A 19,376-nucleotide genomic window follows, 5' to 3' on the forward strand; every position below is an offset into this window, starting at 1 on the left:
AGGTTTATCTTGAACCAGTTTCAGCCATTTTGAAACTGGTTTGTGTTCACTGATCCTCTATTCTGTTACAGGTTTAAACCAGTTTCTGATCACTTAAACCAGTTTATGTGTACTGGCCTTGAAGTCTTCCTCAAAGACTCACACCCACTAGACTTTATGAAACACATTTTCTTTCCAGTATGCTGGAAGAGTGAAATGAGCCAACAGAGCTGGGCTTGGGACAGATCACTGTAGGGAGTGTCAATACCCTTGATAGTATGATGAATTGTTTTGAGACAGACATAGCCTCACCACTACCCTTAAGATGTTCTCCTACCAGGGAACCTTCCTCTGGTGAGGTGGAGGCTTTGTCTTCTTCAACAGGCACTGGAACCACAACAGGAAAATCTCATCTCACACCATAACACCACAAATGACAAATACTCTGTCCGAAAGCCTCTCTTTCCCCAGCCCTCTGCAGCCCAATGCACCCTATGTGTCACAGAGACAGTTACTCCATGGTATGGTTAGGTCCTCTTCTACTCCTCTTAATAACAACTCAGTGCAAGCTGTTCTGGCAGCAGTAGAAAGGATTCTCCAAACTCAGATGAAACCTAAAATCCTTGCCCAGCATGCAATTGCATTCAATATAAACTCTATCATACATTCTTTGGGAGCCCAGCTTTTCTTTGGCACGTTCCCAGCTCTGGTCAGATATCTGAAGGGGTGGTTTCTAGAATACTGGACCTTCCACAATCCTCATTGACTTCCCTAAGGCTCTTTAAGTGGGGCCAGTAAATATTTTTTTTAACAGGAGTATTACTTCCTGACTTGTAATAAGGAGCTGAAAGGTCAGAGGCTCCTCTTCTCCCCAGTGTTGTATCTGTTTGTTTGGTCTTAATTTAAAGCATGAAGAAGGCCATGTCTTGTCTTCCCAAGAGTTTGCACTAGATCTGTTGGAGTTATCAGTAATGGAGATCACAGATTTTAATTGGGAAGAAATGGGGGCAGGGGAAAGAAGTTGAGATACAGCCTTTGTTCCACATGTTTCTCAGTCTTGTCCCCTCTCAGTTGACCAGCTCTCAGTGCCAGACTGGAAAGACTGACACACCTTTCCACAATGTGATTAGGGCCAAGTGTGTAAAATGAAATGCCTACAGAAGACAGGGCCAATGTGTAAAGTCATAATACTAATCCTACTAGTTCTCCTGCCATCCAGGGAGTCTTCAAGAGGAGACTAGACGATCACCGTTCTGGGGTCAGCTGACCCCCAGCTGTCTTTCCTGCTTGGTGCAGGGGGCTAGACCTAATGATCTTCTGAGGTCCCTTCCGGCCTTACAATCTATGAATTCTTAGGGGAAATGATACCTGAATGGGGGGGGGGACCCAAAAAACAAGCAAGTAAAAAAAATGTAAAACCCCACCCCAAGCATACTTGCTTCCAGCTTTCTCAATACAACGTGAAGAAATGGAGCAGAGAGCCATTAGGATTACTTCCCCTACCCTTTGCAATCCTCATTTAGTGAAGGCCCTTTTAAAGTATTCCTTTTCCCTCTTTTCTAGAACATGCTCTCAATAGACACAAATACTAATGGAAGTAACAGTTCATCAATACTTATTATTCATATGTACGTGCTACTAATTTCTCCATCATCTTTAAAGTTCAGAGATCTCTTAGGAGTGAGTCACTTGTTCATCCCTGATAGAACAGAAAATAGTAACCCCTCAGTGCTGACATTTTCAGTACAACAGCATTCCAGCACAACCTAGCATCACACAAACACTATGGTCCCATCCCAAGAGAGGAACAGGTTTGGCTAGAAATAAAGAGCTAGAACAGGTCCACTGCATGTGACGTGCACCCCACCAATCACAAACTGCTTTTCTCAAGCTCCCTGGGCCCTTTAAAATCAGGCTGAGCAGGGAGGGAGCTGCTGTGTTTTACAGGTGTGTGTGGATTTTTGTTGGAGTCAACAGCACAGCAAGGAGGGTGAGTTTATTGCCTTGGCTGCTGTGTTCCTTCTAATGAGGTTTTTGAACTACAAGTATCTGTTATACAAAGACTGAAGCTTTCATGCTTAATGGTTTATTTTAGTCCTGAAGCACAATTAAGTGAGTAGGAGTTTAGTGACTGTGTGGGGTTAACTGCAGGGGATTATTAAGGATTTCTTTTCTACCTTCAGGCTGCTTCCTTGAGATCATTATTTTAATTTTGCTCCTTGGAGGGATAGTCTTTCTCTCTCTCCTTTGGAAAAAAAAAGATGGTAAAGAGCTAACTGTGCTGCTAAGCATGTCAGGGGAGGCAGTGAGTTTTGCTGAGAAAGGGGAGGGGGTGAAGCCTGAAGGGGGGCTGTGGCTCAACTGAGCTAATCAGAGGAAAAACTCTCCCTCTTCCCATCCTCCCCTTCTAGCTTTATTTCCTAAATCCCTCATTGTTAGGATGTACTCATTAGGTGTGCCAGCGTTCTCATGAGATTTATTCCAGGGCAGTTTCTCTTTTAACAAGTGTTATTTGCCTTAATTAAGACCTATGCTTTGAGGTTGTCTGTCTCCTTGCTGGCTTTCCTGTACTTCCCAAGCTGGAATACTGTTAAAACAAGTTGTTTCACCATAGAGCTGGGTGCATTTCAGTTGGGTCAGGGTGGCAGGTTGTGCGATGAAGCTACCATGTTGAACATTTAAAAAAATCATTGATTTAAGTAATGATGAAACCATGCTTGTTAATGCACTACTCAAACTGTTCACAGAATTCAATGTGTTAGCCTATGTTCTGGTTTAAAACTTGCATCTCTCGCTAGCTCTAGTTACCTTGCATATTTTTAGTAGAAGCTGCTTCTCTATTTCCTTTCTCAAGGCTTCTGTTTTCCACTAACTCTTAATTCTCAGTCCCCCTTTAATGAAAAAAATGCATATTTCAAGCTAGTGAGAGCTCTGACCTGGTGGGGCTAAGGCTTAGCTACTCAGCCTGGGAGCCCTCTCATTGACCAGAGGGAGAAGTCAGCAACTCTCCATGACTATTACTTTGGGTGAGAGTATGAAGAGCCACACCTTAGCATTTGTTCCACATGGCTGGCTTTTTTTTTTTTTTTCCTCTCACTCGCCCCACTAAAAACACTGTTTTTTCCAGTGCTTGAAGGGACATGTTTAGTGATCTGGGCTCAGCTCACCAAAGAGAAAAGATGGTGAGGAAGGTGTGGCTCTTGCCACATCAAAATGAATGGGGCTGAGGGCAGGTTAGCATAGGGTGGGTGAGCTGCAATCTTTCCACTGCTGTGAGGCTTTCTTTAGTTATGCCTGACTGATTCTTAATGCAACTGCTGAAGCATCTGGAATCCATGCCTGAGGTTTGAATGAGCAAGAAGATAAGTGACTCCCTTGTCTCCTGCCACTTACCCCCTGCAGTAAGAATGCCTGTACAGTAACACTAAAGGGAGTGCTTAATAAGTTCAGCAGCTGCTATGAAGGCATACCAATATAATGGCTTAATTGAGGGTAAAAGTGGATGAGGTGCATCTTCCCTCTTTCCCCGCCCCACTCCTCCTTGATTGGCTGTGCTTGCAGAATGCAACACGGCTGAGTTTCTTAAAAGATAGGGGTCATTGTCTACAGGTTCCTCCTCAAAGGCACCTGTGACTGTCTTGATACTTAGTGAGTCACCTGGGTCCTGTCTCTCTGGGAGAATTGAATACATTGCTATCTAGTTCACTGCCCAAACTGAGTGGGGATGGCTTAATTTGTCAGCCTTCAACATGAGTGGCAAATGTAGGTTGGAGAAAGTCTACAGGACAGAAAACAGAAGAGGCTGATGAAACGTGACCTAGGAGAACAGCTGAAAGAACTGACCTTTTTCTCTCTCTCTCTCTCTCGAAAAGACCTGGGGACAGGCAGGAGGGGGAAAGAGCTGGATGTCTTTCAGTATGTAAAAGAGTCAGGAGGAGAATGGCCAAAAGACTTATCCCTTGTGGATATGGAGAGCAGGAAAATATTTTAATTTGTAGCAAAAATAATCTAGGTTAAATATCAGAATAACAGAATAGTGGATCAGGTTCTCCAGAAGGTGGTAGAATAGCCTTAACAGGATGCTTTTAAGAACGGGTTGGACAAAGGTCTATCAGGAAAAGTTGATCTGATCCTGTGACGGGCTACGTGGGTATAAAACAAACAGACCCATCCCTAAGTTGCTGATAAGCAGGTTTCGGCAGTGACCCTTTTACTTTCAGCAAAAGGCTGATACAGTCTTGCCTGCTCTCTTGAAAGGACACTGGCTGCAATCTGGGTTGTGGCCAGATGTCTTCAGGTGTGGGGAGTACCAGTATAGTGAGTTGTGTGGTAGCAGTGAAGAACTAGTCTGAGCTGTGCATTTGGCTCCAAACTGTGGAGGGATCCCTAAAATGGGCAAATCCTAGGGTGCCTGTAGACATGCTGTGGAGCAGACTTGAGTAACTTACTGCTGGAGAATAGTAATTGCTGTTCCAGGCATCCTCCACATCTCATGAATTGGTGCCCCCCATGCTTCATTTTGCCCCCTTTCACCATTTTGAACCAAAGCTTGTTGAATAAGCTTTAGCTCAAGCATTCCCACCACCATTTTGAAGTGTGGGGGTGCTAATACATGAGATGCTGTGGTGCTATAATTAAAGCAGCTCTAATTAAAGCACCTCTTTCCCCCCCCCCCAACTCCAGAGTACATGTGAAAGTGCCCCTAGGGTCCAGCAAGAGTGTCTCTTAACAGGGATGGTGTTTGCCTTAACTAAGAATTTGATTCCATTCACACTAAGGGCCTAGATTTCCCCAGAAGTTGAGGCAACCCAGCTGTTGGCCTTCCTGCTCTTTCAAGTAGGACTTGCGCATGAAATCCACAAGCTGTCATCTGCTCTCTGTCCCACCAAAAGCTCCACTTCTCCACCCCAACTCCCTGTTCAAAGAAGTAGTAAGTTGGACTGAAGACCTATCCAAACTACCAACATATGGAAAATTTAACAAGAGGCCTCAAACTGTCCAGCTTATCCTCTACCCTGCACGATGCTTCCTCCACGTAACTGTAGTCCAAGGTCTCTTCCCTGTGCCTACTTAATTCTTTCTTGCATTCAGTTTCCTTTAGAACATATCTTTCCTAGTAAAGAATGGAGAGCTGGCCCATTATGCCATGCCTGTCTTGCTACAACATCGATCAAATGGAGTATATCAATCTTGTTCATCCTGTCCTGAATACAGCCCTTTGAAAAGCTGACCCTTCTTCCACATGAAAATCCTTGCTCTGCTCTCATAGGCTTGTGTGTACAATATTTGCAGGCTAGGGGCAAGCAGGATCTACCTAGTCACAAGTGCATCTTTATACAAACTGGAGGGGGACATTTTTTAAATTGAAGCTGCTGCAATTACAATGCCTGCAGCATCACGTGTATTCAGCGTCTCAGTGTTTTAAAATGGTGGCAGTGGCGCTTTTAACTAAAGCTCTTTTGACGGACTTTAGTTAAAACACCCCTGCTGCTACTTTGAAGTGCAGGGACACTGAGTACACCTGTTATGGAGGCTGCTGGAGCATGCTAATTAACATGTTCCAGCAGATGCTGTTAAATGAGTCTGTTCCCACGCATGCCGATTGGCACATGTGGGAGCAGATATCCAGCAAGTGTATAGGTGCCACTGGCAGTATTTCTAGCATTTACCAAAGAAATCTAGTTAACTAGAGAGGATGAAGGAGCTGCTGTAAGTGACAGTCCCTAAATAACTGCCTAGTTTCATGCATTTGAACAGGGGCCCAGCTTGATGCAGACATGGCCTCTTTTGATCCTACACCTTCTCTGTAAAGCATAAAGAGCTCAGGTCAGGCACTAATGGGGATGATTTATTTCCTTTCCGCTCTGTCTCCCAATCTGTTACTAGCCAAGGAAACGTTGCACGAGGCTCTTTGGAATTAAGTGTGCGAATATCAGTCCTTAAGTGCCACCACCAGATGACAACCTTAACAGTAGCTACAGACAGGTCTGTAGAAACTGTCCAACATCACCTTTGCAGGCTCTGCAGCACTGCTGTGGTGGGAGTCCTGATACAGTCTGGATGAGATGATGGTAAAATGCTTGAGGTCTCCGCTTGTTATCACTTTGGCTCCTGCAGTAGTATGGTGTTCTGGCTATGTCTGCATTTGTTGTGCAAGCACAGCAGCTGCTGTAGAGACAGCAGAAATTGGTAGGTCTAGTTACTAGGCCTGTGCGAATAGGGAACTACTTGATTTGGATTTGTCGATTCGGATGCCAGAGACTTGATTCAGAGATCAGAATCGTTTTTCCGATTTCTATTTGGCCAAATCGCTTCAGAAGATTCAGAGCCGATTTGGCCACAGGGTATAAAGGAGAATCAATTAAATATCTATAACTTTGTTGTCTTTTGGCTGACTCAGCTGAAACTTGCTGGGGTGGTAGCCTCTGCTGAGAGCATGATATGTGCCGTGTTTCAAGGTGATAGGTGCAGGGGGTTCTGGGAAACTGCACCTCAAACTGCAGACAAGCAAAACTCATGACATGGGTAACACTGTGTGTGTGTTAAGGCGCAGCAGGGTGAAGGGTGCAGGCATACTAGCCCCTGCTGAGGCCATGAAGCCTGCCAGCTGTCGAGGAGATTGTTGCAGGGGGGTTCTGGGGCCCTGCACCCCTAGCTGCTGATGGGCAAAACTTGTGACATGGGTGCTTGTGCAAGGATTTAGGGTGCAGTTTCCCTCAAACCCCTGTACCTATCACCTTGAAACTTGGTATGTATCATGCACTCAGAAGAGGCTTCCATCTCTGCAAGTTTCATCTGAATCAACCAAAAGACAACACAGTTACAGATATTTCATTTGATTTTCCCCATTATACCCTATGGCCAAATCACTGAATCTTTTCCGAATTGATTTCAGAAGGCTTCCAGTGATTCGATTCGGATTTGTAGATTCGGCATCTGAATTGTGATCCAAAGCTTTGCACAGCCCTACTAGTTACACTTTATCCCTGATGTCTTTCTGTGTTCTGTCATCCAGAAAACTTCCTGTAACTTCCTGGCAGCCACACTGAGGACATCTATGGAGAAGATGACCTTGTATCTCTTAATAGTGGGCATCATGGCCTTGTCTGTGCTAATGCTTCTAAAACTTCCCAGGATGGTTTTCTGAAGTGAGGAAACCTGACAAAGTGTTAGCTCTCATAATTTCTCTAGGAGAGGAGGGATTGAGTCACCTTCTCTTGTTTGCACCCTGGATCAGCTGTAGCTCCATAAAACCACAGTGGTGTTTCTGTTCTTTCCTGCCCACCCCTGCTCCCCGATGGAGGGACTCTACATGGGAATCCTGGCTGGATTCCTCCAGAGAGGTTGGCCCTGTGGCCATTGCCTCTGGAGAGCACACATTCCATGAGGAGTATTGGGCCCTAGGGTGACGGCACAATGTCATGATGAGCATGTCTGGAATGCTACCCAGCTTGTTTTCCTTGTCCCATCCGTAACTGGCTTGGCATCTCCATGTTTGCACACCTGTCCTGTTTTGGGTGACTACATGGCTTCACATTGGGAACTGAAGATGACCCCTAGCTAGGAGAACATTTGGGGTGGAAATGGACCCCAAGTGGGGTGGCTCAAAGCAAATGGTCATCCATATTCTTTGTCACCACAATATGTGGTCATGCCAAAAAGGTAATAATAACTTGTGTTGCTTTATTGTGGCAGACATCCACTCATCTTATGGCAGGAGACCAAAGGGAGCCTGGAGCTCCCTATGCTCTGCAACTACCCCAAGCAGGTGCTCCAGGGACTTGAGCTGATTTCTGTGCACTCTGGGAATTCCTGGGAAGGTTTAGGATCCTCAAGCCTTGGGAGCTCCTGCCTACTTACCAAGATGCACTCCTCGGGTGTGCCACGGTAAGGGGGGAAAAGTCAGGCTTTCCATGCTTACAGCCCTTGGGGTCTCCAAAACGGGCAGTTCCAGAGACCACAGCAGCCACATCTCTGTATACATTGTTGGAAAAAGGCTTATAGAGATGGGGATGAGTTGCCAAGAGAGATGTGACAAGGATGTATATGCTAACTATGAACTAAAGCCCCAGAGACTTCTGCTTTGAACAAAGTTTTATGGAAGAGAAATGGGGACAGGTGGTGGAACATAATGGGTTTCTATGAAATTGAAGCTAGTGTAATGCAGTTGGGAGGAAGGAAAATGGGTTACAGACTGAACAGCGTGATCTAAGGGCACGCTGCTTCCAAGCAGAAGGGCAAGTTATGTGCAACACAGACATTGCCATTCTGGTTTACACATGTACCCCAGCCACTAGTGTAGCCGTGCTGGTGTCAGTAGCCCTTCTGCAAGGGGGATTATGTTGCTAGTACCTTGTTAATGATGGAAATCTCATTCTAGATCTAAGCTCAAGCCACCAGCAACCCACAAAATGCTGGTGAACTCCCTGTGAGCTAGGGATGAGAAGCTTGGATTGCTCTGCCACTTGCTGCTGTTAGCCTAGGTAAAAATGTAGTTGGACCCAACATGGAAGGGTTGCATTTTATAGTTTTATTTAGGCTGCTGCCTGAATATTTCCTATAACTCCAAGGCAGGAGAAAGTAAGTGAAGGTTGATGGCATCCTGGCTGATGTCTCTTCTCCCCCGCCTCCCGCCCCAGGATAATTTCGTTTTCTAGTCTAAACCTGTTGGACTTGTTCTGATTTGCTATTATTTTCCCTCCTCCAGGTTGCATGAAGTGTTGAAGATGGCAAAAGGTGATAATGGTGTGCGCTGTTTTCAAGGTCTGCTAGTTCTAGGCAATGTGATTATTGGGGTAAGTGGCTCAGGGCTGTAAGGGACAGTGAGCTTGTATGAGGGCCTTGCTTTTTACAAGGCAAATCCCAGCAATGGACTCATTCTTTATATGAATGCTTGTAATGTAAGAAGCCTAATATAACACTACATGAGAGAAACCTGAACAGACCATGTAAGCAAATGGTTTCAGATGTCTATGACATGGAAGAGAGGGTAATATGACCTGAGGAAGAAGCAAAGGCTCAAGTACCTTATCTAGAAGAATAGGCTTAAACACACATTCTGTTTAAGCCTGATCCCTTTTGCTTTCCAGACAGATGCCTTCCTTTTTAATACATCAGTGTAAGTGTTCCAATCCAAAATGTACACTCGGGGTCCAAAGACTTGTGGGAACGGGGGTTTGGGATAGGAGAGCACTTACAGCATGTTTCCATTGCAGCTGTAGTAGATTCCAGCTGGGACAGCCCTAAGCAAGCCATACACATCTGTTCCCACACACATGTTCTAAACCTGGCAGTTTGCTGGTGAGGTCACTGCAAAGGGAGAATGTCCCCTCGAGACTGAGTCTCTAAGGTGCTTGCAAGTAGTCCCTGGGGATGACTTCAGAGCTTCCTGTATACCAAGTTGAATATGTGGGAGCAGAGGGGAAGGAGGAGGCTGAGCTTCCTTGGGGCTATGCTGGTAGACACGCAGCTGGTATAATACAGACCTGCTTGCCGTCTCTATGTCCAGTATGATAAAACCTGCGCTCATAAGAGACAAGGATTGAAAAGAGCTTTCCTTGGAAGTGGTTGTGGTGTGGCTTTGAGCTGGTCTGGCCTGAACTAATGGGATTCTGATTTCTGGTTCTCAGTTGTGCGGCATTGCACTGACAGCAGAGTGCATCTTCTTTGTGTCGGATCAGCAGACTCTGTACCCTCTGTTGGAAGCCACAAACAATGATGACATCTATGGCGCCGCCTGGATTGGCATATTTGTTGGCTTTGCTCTCTTCAATCTGGCTGTTCTTGGTATCGTTGGAGTAATTAAGTCAAATAGGGCAATGCTACTGGCGGTAAGTGGTGTGATATGGTGTTCTCCAAATCTTCTATCTGCTAGCCTAAGCCTATAGTAAGACCTCCCTATATGTGCATGTGTTTAGCAAACAAAGCTAGATTGAGATAATTTAGTGAGGGAGGAATCTTTCTTTTTGTTCCCCTTTCTTTCTTTTTCAGTAGGTATTCTAATAACCTTTTAAATGGTTTTGTTCTTTTTGTTGCTCTCCTGTCCTATCAGGATTTTTTTCTCCTCTTATTGTGAGCTGCTCCGAGTCTTCACTGAGAAGGATGACATAAATTGAATGAATGAATAAAAAGCAATTAAAGGCCTGGCTTGCTGTTACTGATAGACTTGACAACTAGAACTCAAAGGCTACCCCTTCCTGGGGATGTTAGCAATCCTAGGCTGTGAGAGGGAAGAAAGGAATTCCTACCAGGAGAAGGGAGGCAAGCGAGAGACTCATCTGCCAACAAGTGGCACACCTCCACATTTGGTTCTTGGTCAGGGGTTCCATGATGGATTCCATGGCACCAAATCCACAATCTACCGAAAGGGCAAAAGAGGGAAACTTCTTATTATGATTGTAGTTTTGAAGATGGGGAGGTGCCCACATCCAAAGGGACTCCCCCTTCTCGCCTACCTCAGCTTTACTTGGAGTTAGATGGAGATCTGGGCATGGGACAACCTTCCCCCACCTCTAGAGGAGGCGGGCACTGCATGCAAAATCCTGCGACAGCCTTGCAGTTGTCTGAACCATGTTGTTCTTGGACAGTGGGCTTGCCCCTTGCAACAACTTCTGGTATGCCAGAAATTGAGGAACAAGTTGTGGTGCAAACGCTTCACATGGTCTCAGAGAAATACAATTGATATGGCTCGGTCATTTAGTGTAAACTCCTAGTAAGTGCTCAAGCTCATGTCCTTCTTAATTTCCATTGGATGACATAAAATAATGACCAGGTTCCTTTTAAAGTCATATTGCCTAGCTGCTATAAAGAAACCTTTTCCCAACCAGAGGCTTTGGAGGACAAGTGCTTTGGAGCTATTGGACTAGCCATGGACTAGTATTCTCAGGTAGTGCTTATCAGATTATTAATCAATGGGTTCTTATACGAATTTGTTCAAAATAGAGAGGGGGGAAAAAAGCGGAGCTGTATCTGCACTGAGGGCAGCCCAGAATCTCTGGCAAACCCCTCCAAGAAAGGATAACTTCCTATTCCAGGGCAATGGTGAATCACTAATGCCATGGTGAGATTACCTAAAGGGGTGAGATCCCTTTTGGAATGCTGTGTGCAGATCTGGTCACCCATGTTCGAAGAGAGGGAAACGGAAGAGATTGCTAGGATCATTGGGGGATGACGAGCTTATCATAAGAGGAGGCTAAAGCAGTACTTGATTAGTGTGGCAAACTCAAGGGCTAGAATGGGATCTGACTGCTGTCTGTGAGGGGTAAACACCAGAAAAGCAAATGCGTTCTGTACTCCAGCCTAAGGCTGGCACAAGAACAAAAGGCTATGTATGAACTGAAGCCCCTAATCTTCAGAGTGGTGGTCATTAGAAGGTTGTCCCAAAACAGAGTCCTAGTTGCTTAGAATTAAAAGCCTATCTGATGCCCTGGTTTAAGGCCCACCAGTTTCTGCATCCAGTAGCACATAAGGGAGTCCTGTGGCCAGCATCAGGTCCTGCCTTTTGAGTGTCCAGCTTAAATGACCAGAGCCCTATTTCCAGGTGGGTCAGCTTAGATAACCTTTGGTAGGAGCATAGAGTAAGGTTTCAACTGCCACCTCTAGAACTGTAGCAGGATGTCCTGATTACTGTTGCCCCCTGCCTTTCCCCTGAAACTGGAGTCATAAGAACAGAAACTTCTCTTATGGAGCTTGGGATATTCAGCAGGGGGTTGGACTTGGCCCTGGGGGAGTCTGCCAGTCCCTTGACTTGCTTCCTAGTATCTTGGGTCTGAGAGATAACAGTACCTTCTGCTCTTGCTGTCTCCCAGTATATCATCCTGATGTTGATCACATATGCCTTTGAGACGGCCTCTTGTATCACAGCAGCAACTCATCGAGACTTTGTGAGTATCTGTTTCCCCATGCATATTCTTGCTAGAGAGTGCAAGTTGAAAAGGGTGGAGGGGTAGTGTTAACAGCTTCTGGTACTTCTGTACATGTTCCAGGCAGAAAGAAAAGAAACCCAGGGAGGGCTAGTTACTTTAGATAGTAAGGGCTGAACCAGTGGAAGGATGGTGCGGTCTCTAGAGTGTGTTTATACCATTCCTCCAGTCCAGGAAATGGGGTGCTCTATTCATGCACATTAGGATTGAATGCTGACAGAGCCTTTTGTATGACATTTTTCAGATAAAGATTGACAGTGCTGTTGTAGGGGGCAGAGGGAAGACGTGACTTGATGTGGGGGGTGGGAATAAAACTGGGTTCTCACAATTGATGACAGGGTAAAACACTGCCTATGTTAACTTCTACATTGGAATTAATCGCAATAAATTATCTGTCCGTGCCTTCTCTCAAGGAATTTCTCTGAAGACATTCAAAAGCTAGACTTCAGGATCTGTCGGTTATGCCAGATTAATTTTATTTGTTTTGGTTTGGTTTTTTAATCCAGTCTAACACAAGAAGTTAGGAAGACTTGTTGGCCCCAAACACTGCATGGCTCACTTCCAATGGGGCCAGACCCCCTCCACCCCTTTTTCTTTGTACCTCCTAACAAGATGTATGCAACCTGTCCTATTCTATATTGTAGTTCACTCGCAATCTCTTCCTGAAGCAAATGCTGGAGAAATATCAGAACCCAGAGCCACTCAACAATGATGACAGGTGGATGAGTGAAGGGGTCACGAGGACATGGGACCGCCTCATGCTTCAGGTAATTAACTTTTAATTTAAAAACAAATGAAAAATGGCTTGCAATAAAAGATGGTATCCAAGCTCCTCATGTCTCTAGAATTTCACACCTACACTGTAGACCAGTGAATTTTATTTAATTTTTTCCAACCTGTGTCCTGCAGACCCCTAGGGTTGCTTAAAGGCTCCACAGAAAATGACTATGATCAATCAAGTGTGTGAATACCCACACTTACAATTCAGAGGGGTCCACACCTCCCATCTGAATTTTTTTTTTTTTTTAAGGGTCTGCAAATGAGAGAGGGCTGTGGCTTTTAACCTAAGCCCTTTCAATAACATTAATCCAATTTCAGTCCCTACTGACCTAATCTCAAATGATGTCTTTTCTTATCCCTCCAGCCTTTCAATCTTGCTGGTCTTCAAGATAATGCTTTTAGTATCTCCAGTACTGGCCAGTGCTCTGCATTCCCACACCCACAAATGCATTTATCACCTGTGATGTGAGCTAATATCCATAGGATGGCATCAATTTTGTGGAGTATTGGGGGTGGGTCCCAGATCCTGTATAATGCCAAAGCCTTGTCTTTTGTAAAGAACTTCCCTCTCTCTCAAATCCAGCATGAGTGCTGTGGTGTGAATGGCCCATCTGACTGGCAGAACTACATGTCCAAGTTCAGAAGCATTAACAGTGATTCAGAATTCCCTTGGCCACGCCAGTGTTGTGTCATGGATATCCAAGGAATCCCTTTCAATTTGGATGGCTGCAAACTAGGAGTCTCTGGCTACTACAAGGATAAGGTAAGAGTCCCTCTGCATATCTGATGTTCAATAACTGGTTATCTTGTTGAAGTGAAATTGCATTAATCAGTGATATGCTGGGGAGAAGATGATGGTTGGCACAGTGCAATTCATTTCAGTGGGAGCTGGAAGCCCAGACCTGCAGATTTGAGAACTAGCTATCCTACCTTCTCAAAGAAAGATAAGTATTCAGAATTTCTCCATATTACCATGCCCAGAATAGAGGCATGGCGCATTCCTGATGGAGTGGTGGAACACAGTGGATGGATGTTGTCCCAATGGAACTGGTAGGCAATGGTTCTAGACATAGTTCAGTCCAGCCCCATGGTGCTCAGTGGGCATTACATTTGAAGGATGGCTGGTGTTTTAACAAGATATTGATGTTCTGATTGAGGCTGTGGCAGAAAATCAGATGTTTTCTCACAGAATCATAAAATATTAAGGTTGGAAGGGAACTCCAGGAGGTCATCTACTCCAACCCCCTGCTGAAAGCAGGACCAGCCCCAACTAGATCATCCCAACCAAGGCTTTGTCATGCCAGGCCTTAACCTCCAAAGATGGATATTCCACCACCTCTCTAGGTAACCCATTCCAGTGCTTTACCACCCTCCTAGTGAACAAGTTTTTCTTAATAGACAACCTAAACCTCCCTTGCTCTAACTTGAAACTGTTGCTCCTTGTTCTGTCATCTGTCACCCACTGAGAACAGTCCAGCTCCATCCTCTTTGGAGCCCACCCCCCTTCAGGTAGCTGAAGGCTGCTATTAAATACCCTCCTCAGTCTTCTCTTCTGCAGACTAAGTAAGCCCAGTTCATGGACTGAGCTATCCTAACACATCTCACTGGTAACTCAGATATGTAATGGGCAGTGAGGCAACTTAAAATGTCTATTTTGCTAAGCTCTTTTGTGGACTTGACAAAATCATTTCTAATGTGGCAGCCTAGTCACAGAACATGGATCTTCCTTTCTGTTTGGAGGAGTTGAAATGACCAGGCTAGTGTGCAGCCTCCAAAAAACTGGCCTTTGTGTGGCTACCAGGAAGAAAGGGGTGGAAAAACTTGTACCATTCCTGGCAAGTGTTGCAGAAACCTGAAGAATCTGAAATGGATTTCCTTCTAGAAAGAGATCCACAGTATGAATTTGGATGTTTCTGCCAGCTCTTAAGTAGAAGTCCTGGGTAGCAGGGGTGACATGTGGGGATGCACGTGGCAGTGCATCCCTTGCAAAAAAGGTGCCACCAACACCACAGGCGCTGCCAGCAGGCAGTTGCTGCTCACCACCCTGGCACTGGCACCACCAGCGGTATCTGCAAGTGGTCCCTGATCACCCCTGGCCACTGCTGCCAGTGGCACCTGCGGGTGGTTGCTGACCCATGGTCAGCACTTGCCACCCCCACCACTGCCAACAGTGCCGGTGATGTCTGTCTGTGGGAGCTTCCTGCTGCCACCACTGCGCTCCCATTGCCAGCAGCACAGCCATGCCCTCACCCCCAACTGCTGGGGGCATGTACCATTCATGCTGAGTTGGGGAGGCTCTGAAAGCTGTTTTCTAGTTCAAAGCTTGGTCCTGGGTTATGACTAAACTGCATTTGGCTGGAGAGCTTGGTGGCAACATGGTGGAGCTACTTGTGGCAGGGTAGCTCCTGTAAAATACTACCATGTTGCAATCTCCAGAGTAAGGGGAGTATAGGGTGCCTCAGAACCCTAGCTCCCGCTGCCTTGTAGGTGCTTCTGGGTTCGGGAGAGGCTAAGGGACAGCATCCTGACAAACATACCTTCACTGAGGAGTTAGGCAGTCAAGAGTTCTTGTCTGAGTTCTGGCAGAAGCTATAGCCATCAAGGCACTGACTGTCTAGATTTGGTCTGGCCTTTGAATTTTGTCTCAATGGTCTAAATGGGCATGATTAGGTCTTGGGTAGCTTCCACACCTCCATATTCTTGCCTACGTGTACACGTTTAAAGTTTTGGTGTGATTGGTTGCAGGACTCTACAAAGCTAATTCATCAGACACCTGACTTAGACCTCTTATATGTACACCATGATTCAGACGATCAATGGTTGCCTATGGATTCAAAACTGAACATCTTGACAGACGGCTGTGATTCAGCGGCATGTTCTATTTGCTTGTAAATGCCTTGACACCTACCTACCTCAATGTGGTCCCTGGAAAGGGGATCCTGCTGCTGCTTTCCGAAATTATCTGAGCTTGCATGTGGCTGGTACAAGCTCTAACTCCCCTCTTGCTTGTGACTCCCACAGGGTTGTTATGAGCTTATCGCTGGACCAATGGACAGACATGCCTGGGGTGTAGCTTGGTTTGGCTTTGCCATTCTCTGCTGGACTGTGAGTACTAAATCTGCTTTCCCACCCCCCCCCACCCCCCACTGTTCTCCCAACATAAGGGTGAAGAGTGTGGTTTGGGTGAAAGGGCTGCCACCTAGAGAACAATTCTTTCAACCATGCAATCTTTCCAAGTGGATGATAATGGGAATATGCAGGGAGGGCCTCTCTTCCCTGCCCTTGTTTTGAAGGGCGGTTTCCAGATAAAGCGGTTCTTCAGGCCTCTGTCCCAAAAATAGTCCCACTTCTAGCCTATTTGCTGTGCAAAGAGGGTCAGTGGTATTTAGGGTTAATAGCAGAGATATATGTCCAGTTTAAGCACAGCCGGCTGAAACTGAAGGACCTCTGCTAAGGCAAGTAAGCTATGCTGGGCATAAGTTTTTTAGCAAGGGGGTGATTGCACAGCCCATGAAGTGAAACTACTTGCATGAACAACCTAGCTCCATTTATTCCATGCACACCTAGATGGGGAGGGATGCCAAGAGCATATTTGTTCAATGCAGATGTTCACTTAGATGACTGTCGCTCCATAATGGCCTCCCAAACACTTTTTTGTTGGGGGCGGAGGTCTCTCGTAGAGAAGCATCCATTTTCCTTTGGTGGACACCTCCAGTACAGGGGTACTATGTGACAGCTTCCAGCTTCAAAGCTGTCTGGGCTGGAGTCATGCAGTAACTGCAGAAACAATGCTATTTGTGTTTGGGGAATAGATCATCCTCGTATGACCTAGTATCATAGAAAATGGGTCACCAAAAACCTTTTACATAATCCATAAAACAAGCATGAGAAATACTTGAACAGCAGATGAATTCTAAACTGGTTTTAAAACTTTCCATAAAAACCACAGAACCAAATAACTTGTTCATTTTAGCTTCTGTATCAAAGAGTTAAAGTCCTCCGTACAGACTTTCAGATTCCTATAGTCCCTTGGAGCTGATTCTGTTACAGGAATCCTTGACCTAATTCAGCGGAAAGCTGACAGTGAAGAAAGCTTTTGAGAGAGCGTCCCACTAAACAACCTCTCTTTCCTTTCAGTTCTGGGTTCTTCTCTGTACCATGTTCTACTGGAGCAGAATTGAATATTGAAGGCGCAGCATCTTCCAACAAACTTCCAAAAGTGGTGCATAGAAGAAGCATTAATTTTGATATCTCCATATTCCCTCTGTATTGGGGAGGATTTGAGGCTCTAGGTTATTTTTTTTTCCCCTTCCATATACATGCTTCCCCAAACACCTAACAGATGAGTCCAATGAGCTGACACCTCCACAAAAGAAACTTCTCTCCCTAGACTCTTTTTTTGAGGTGTTTTTTGCAGCTTTCATGCCTGTGAATGGATCCTCTTTCTCTCCTCCTCCCTCACTGTTTTGAAGCCTTTTTGAAAATGAGGTTACAAGAAATGATCTAATCCTTCTGGTGATGGCTTTAGAAGGGGAATGGCCTATGTATATACTTGCTCCAGAAAACCCTTCTCTGTAAACTAAGACTATTGTAAAAGACATCTGGAACAAATGAGATGCAAAAGACTTGTATAAGGTACAGGAAAAATACTGGGAACTCCTCTGACCAGTAGATATGGATACTGCTGCCTTTATTCCCTGCAAGAAAGGGGAAATTTAGGCACAACACTGCCAAAAAAAAAAAAACCCCTCTCTGAATGCATCTTAATTTCAAGGTTTGGTTTGCCAACTTAATTGGAAACATACCTGTGTCAACAGGTAGAAAATGACATCAAAGATGAAAGTTACTAGTCAGTCCATTCCAAAGGTAGTTCTCCACAGTGCAGTATGCTCCCTACATTCAGACCTACTTCTACTCACTGGCTAATTAATACAAACCTATTTGGTATACATTAACCACCACTGTAATTCTTCATTTCCTAAGAGTAGGACTCATTCGGGGAACAACAAATAATTTTTGCCTTGATGAAGAAAAATCTTGCACTGAGATGTCAGAGGGGAATATATTGTCCCTCTGCTTTTGCCACTTCCAGCCTACTCTATCTTTCTACCTCTAGCTCTTCTAATTGGGTAGGACATTAGTGGCAAAGAGAATTAAACTCTTTTATGCATGTTTGTCCATGACGGACTTGCTGCATCCTATTGAGTCCTTGCATCAGCAGATTACAATTCCCACTTAAGTCAGAGAAAGGATTTGTTTACAGCGGTCCTTTTCTGTTCCAGTCGGTTTCTTAGTATCCTATGACTTAAATTATGCAAAACATGCTCCTCTACAGAGTGACTTTTTTTTTTTTTTTTTTTTTTTTTTTTTTTTTTTTTTTAAAGATGAAACCTATTGCTAAGCATGCTGGGTTGGCTCCTAGCTGCCCAGATTAGTTTTGTTTGTTTGGGGGGCGGGGAGGTTCTATATATTTTCCCCCAAAGCTTTATTAAAAAAGCCAAATTGGAAAAATCTCATTGCCAAGGATCTTGAATAAATTCAGGGGTGGAGTGGTGAACAGCTGAATGAAACTGGACCTGCATTTGAAAAGTTTGCAACTCCATGCTTGTCTTGCTGTAAGCTGCTGGTGTCTGCATATGAAGTGTAGTACTGTAGAAAAGCTGGGTCTCTGCATTGGAAAAGAGACCTTTCTTTTACTTGCAAAACAAAAAGGGGTAAAGGACTCGAACATGGATGTATCCTCGCACCTTTGTGAAGTCGTCATCATCAGCGTCCAGCCAGAGGGATGGTATCTTGTGCATACAGTCTGCTTCGAGGAAAAAAACAGCAGAAGGCAGCCAGCCTTGATGAAGTGGCAGGGGCTTTTTATGCATTCAGACTTTACTGTGTGACCATAAGCACGGCTGATTCTGAATACTCCTGTAGGCGTTGGCCCAAGCAGCTGCGTCGGTGGTTCTCAGATTTTTTTTTTTTTTTTAAATGCATCTCCTAGTGCTGACTACTACTACAAGGGACTGGTAAGTGGTCTGGTGCTAGCAAAAAGTTGCTTCTGAGCTGATGCTGACCCCTTTCCCTTTTGTAAACTCACAAACTGTTCTGCCCTGTAGATTTACACCTCCTCCAGGTTTGCATGCCAAGTGCTTGGTTGATCTGACTACCCCAAAAGCCTCTGCAAGCTGATGATATCTAATAGATTAGTACAGCCCTTTCCGGAAGCTGCCTCTCACATTGATGTGCCTGGAGAAGTGGCTTGCAGGATGAAAACCTCTAAAGCACCGTGTGCTGGAATTGCTGGGCTTTGAGAACTGCTAGGCTCCCCTCTTATGAGCTCCCATTTTTTTTTTCATAGCTCAAGGTAGGGAGGGATTATACAGATGCATTGCTGGAAATGCTTTGATTTAGTACTGACCTCTGCATAAAGATAAGATAGCAGACTCCTTTCCATTGCAGAACAGGGAGTAAAAGCCAGGCTGCTTCTTTCTCAATACTGTCTACCCCAAGCAATCCAAAATCTTGAGATTTGGCTTAAACTGCTGATCTAAAACACCCCCAAACTTGTGTTCTACTTTGAAGTTTTAGGTCAAGGGGTGGCACCCTACAGTCCAAGAGCTGATCTAGCGCATGTTGGTCTTCAGGAGGCTTTGGTGGCAGGAGGCTCCCCTGCCCTCCCCAGGAGGTTCCCTGTGCTACCATGGA

General features: G+C 45.1%; 2 protein-coding genes across 2 annotated transcripts in view; one reads left to right on the forward strand and one right to left on the reverse strand.

Moving 5' to 3' along the window:
* Nucleotides 1-19,376, reverse strand: part of ARHGAP31 (Rho GTPase activating protein 31) — a 100,348-nt gene that overhangs the window by 2,048 nt on the left and 78,924 nt on the right. The window lies entirely within an intron of this gene.
* UPK1B (uroplakin 1B) lies at nucleotides 1,857-18,032 on the forward strand. The gene is made up of 8 exons (XM_090056672.1): nucleotides 1,857-1,969; nucleotides 8,687-8,774; nucleotides 9,609-9,809; nucleotides 11,787-11,861; nucleotides 12,545-12,667; nucleotides 13,264-13,443; nucleotides 15,702-15,785; nucleotides 16,818-18,032. Exons 2-8 carry the CDS (start codon nucleotides 8,706-8,708, stop codon nucleotides 16,866-16,868), a joined length of 783 nt encoding a protein of 260 aa, XP_089912798.1. The 5' UTR covers nucleotides 1,857-1,969; nucleotides 8,687-8,705; the 3' UTR covers nucleotides 16,869-18,032.

The sequence above is a fragment of the Crocodylus siamensis genome, chromosome 1 (genome assembly GCF_052110815.1).
Source record: "Crocodylus siamensis isolate JL-2025a chromosome 1, ASM5211081v1, whole genome shotgun sequence".
NCBI lineage: Eukaryota > Metazoa > Chordata > Crocodylia > Crocodylidae > Crocodylus > Crocodylus siamensis.

What these genes read in the sequence shown, in the direction of transcription:
- UPK1B (XM_090056672.1), top strand. Translation starts at nt 8,706, where the DNA reads ATGGCAAAAGGTGATAATGGTGTGCGCTGTTTTCAAGGTCTGCTAGTT. An exon ending in ATAGGGCAATGCTACTGGCG is followed by an intron (nt 9,810 to 11,786) that starts GTAAGTGGTGTG and finishes GCTGTCTCCCAG; the next exon opens with TATATCATCCTGATGTTGAT. An exon ending in CAGCAACTCATCGAGACTTT is followed by an intron (nt 11,862 to 12,544) that starts GTGAGTATCTGT and finishes TCTATATTGTAG; the next exon opens with TTCACTCGCAATCTCTTCCT.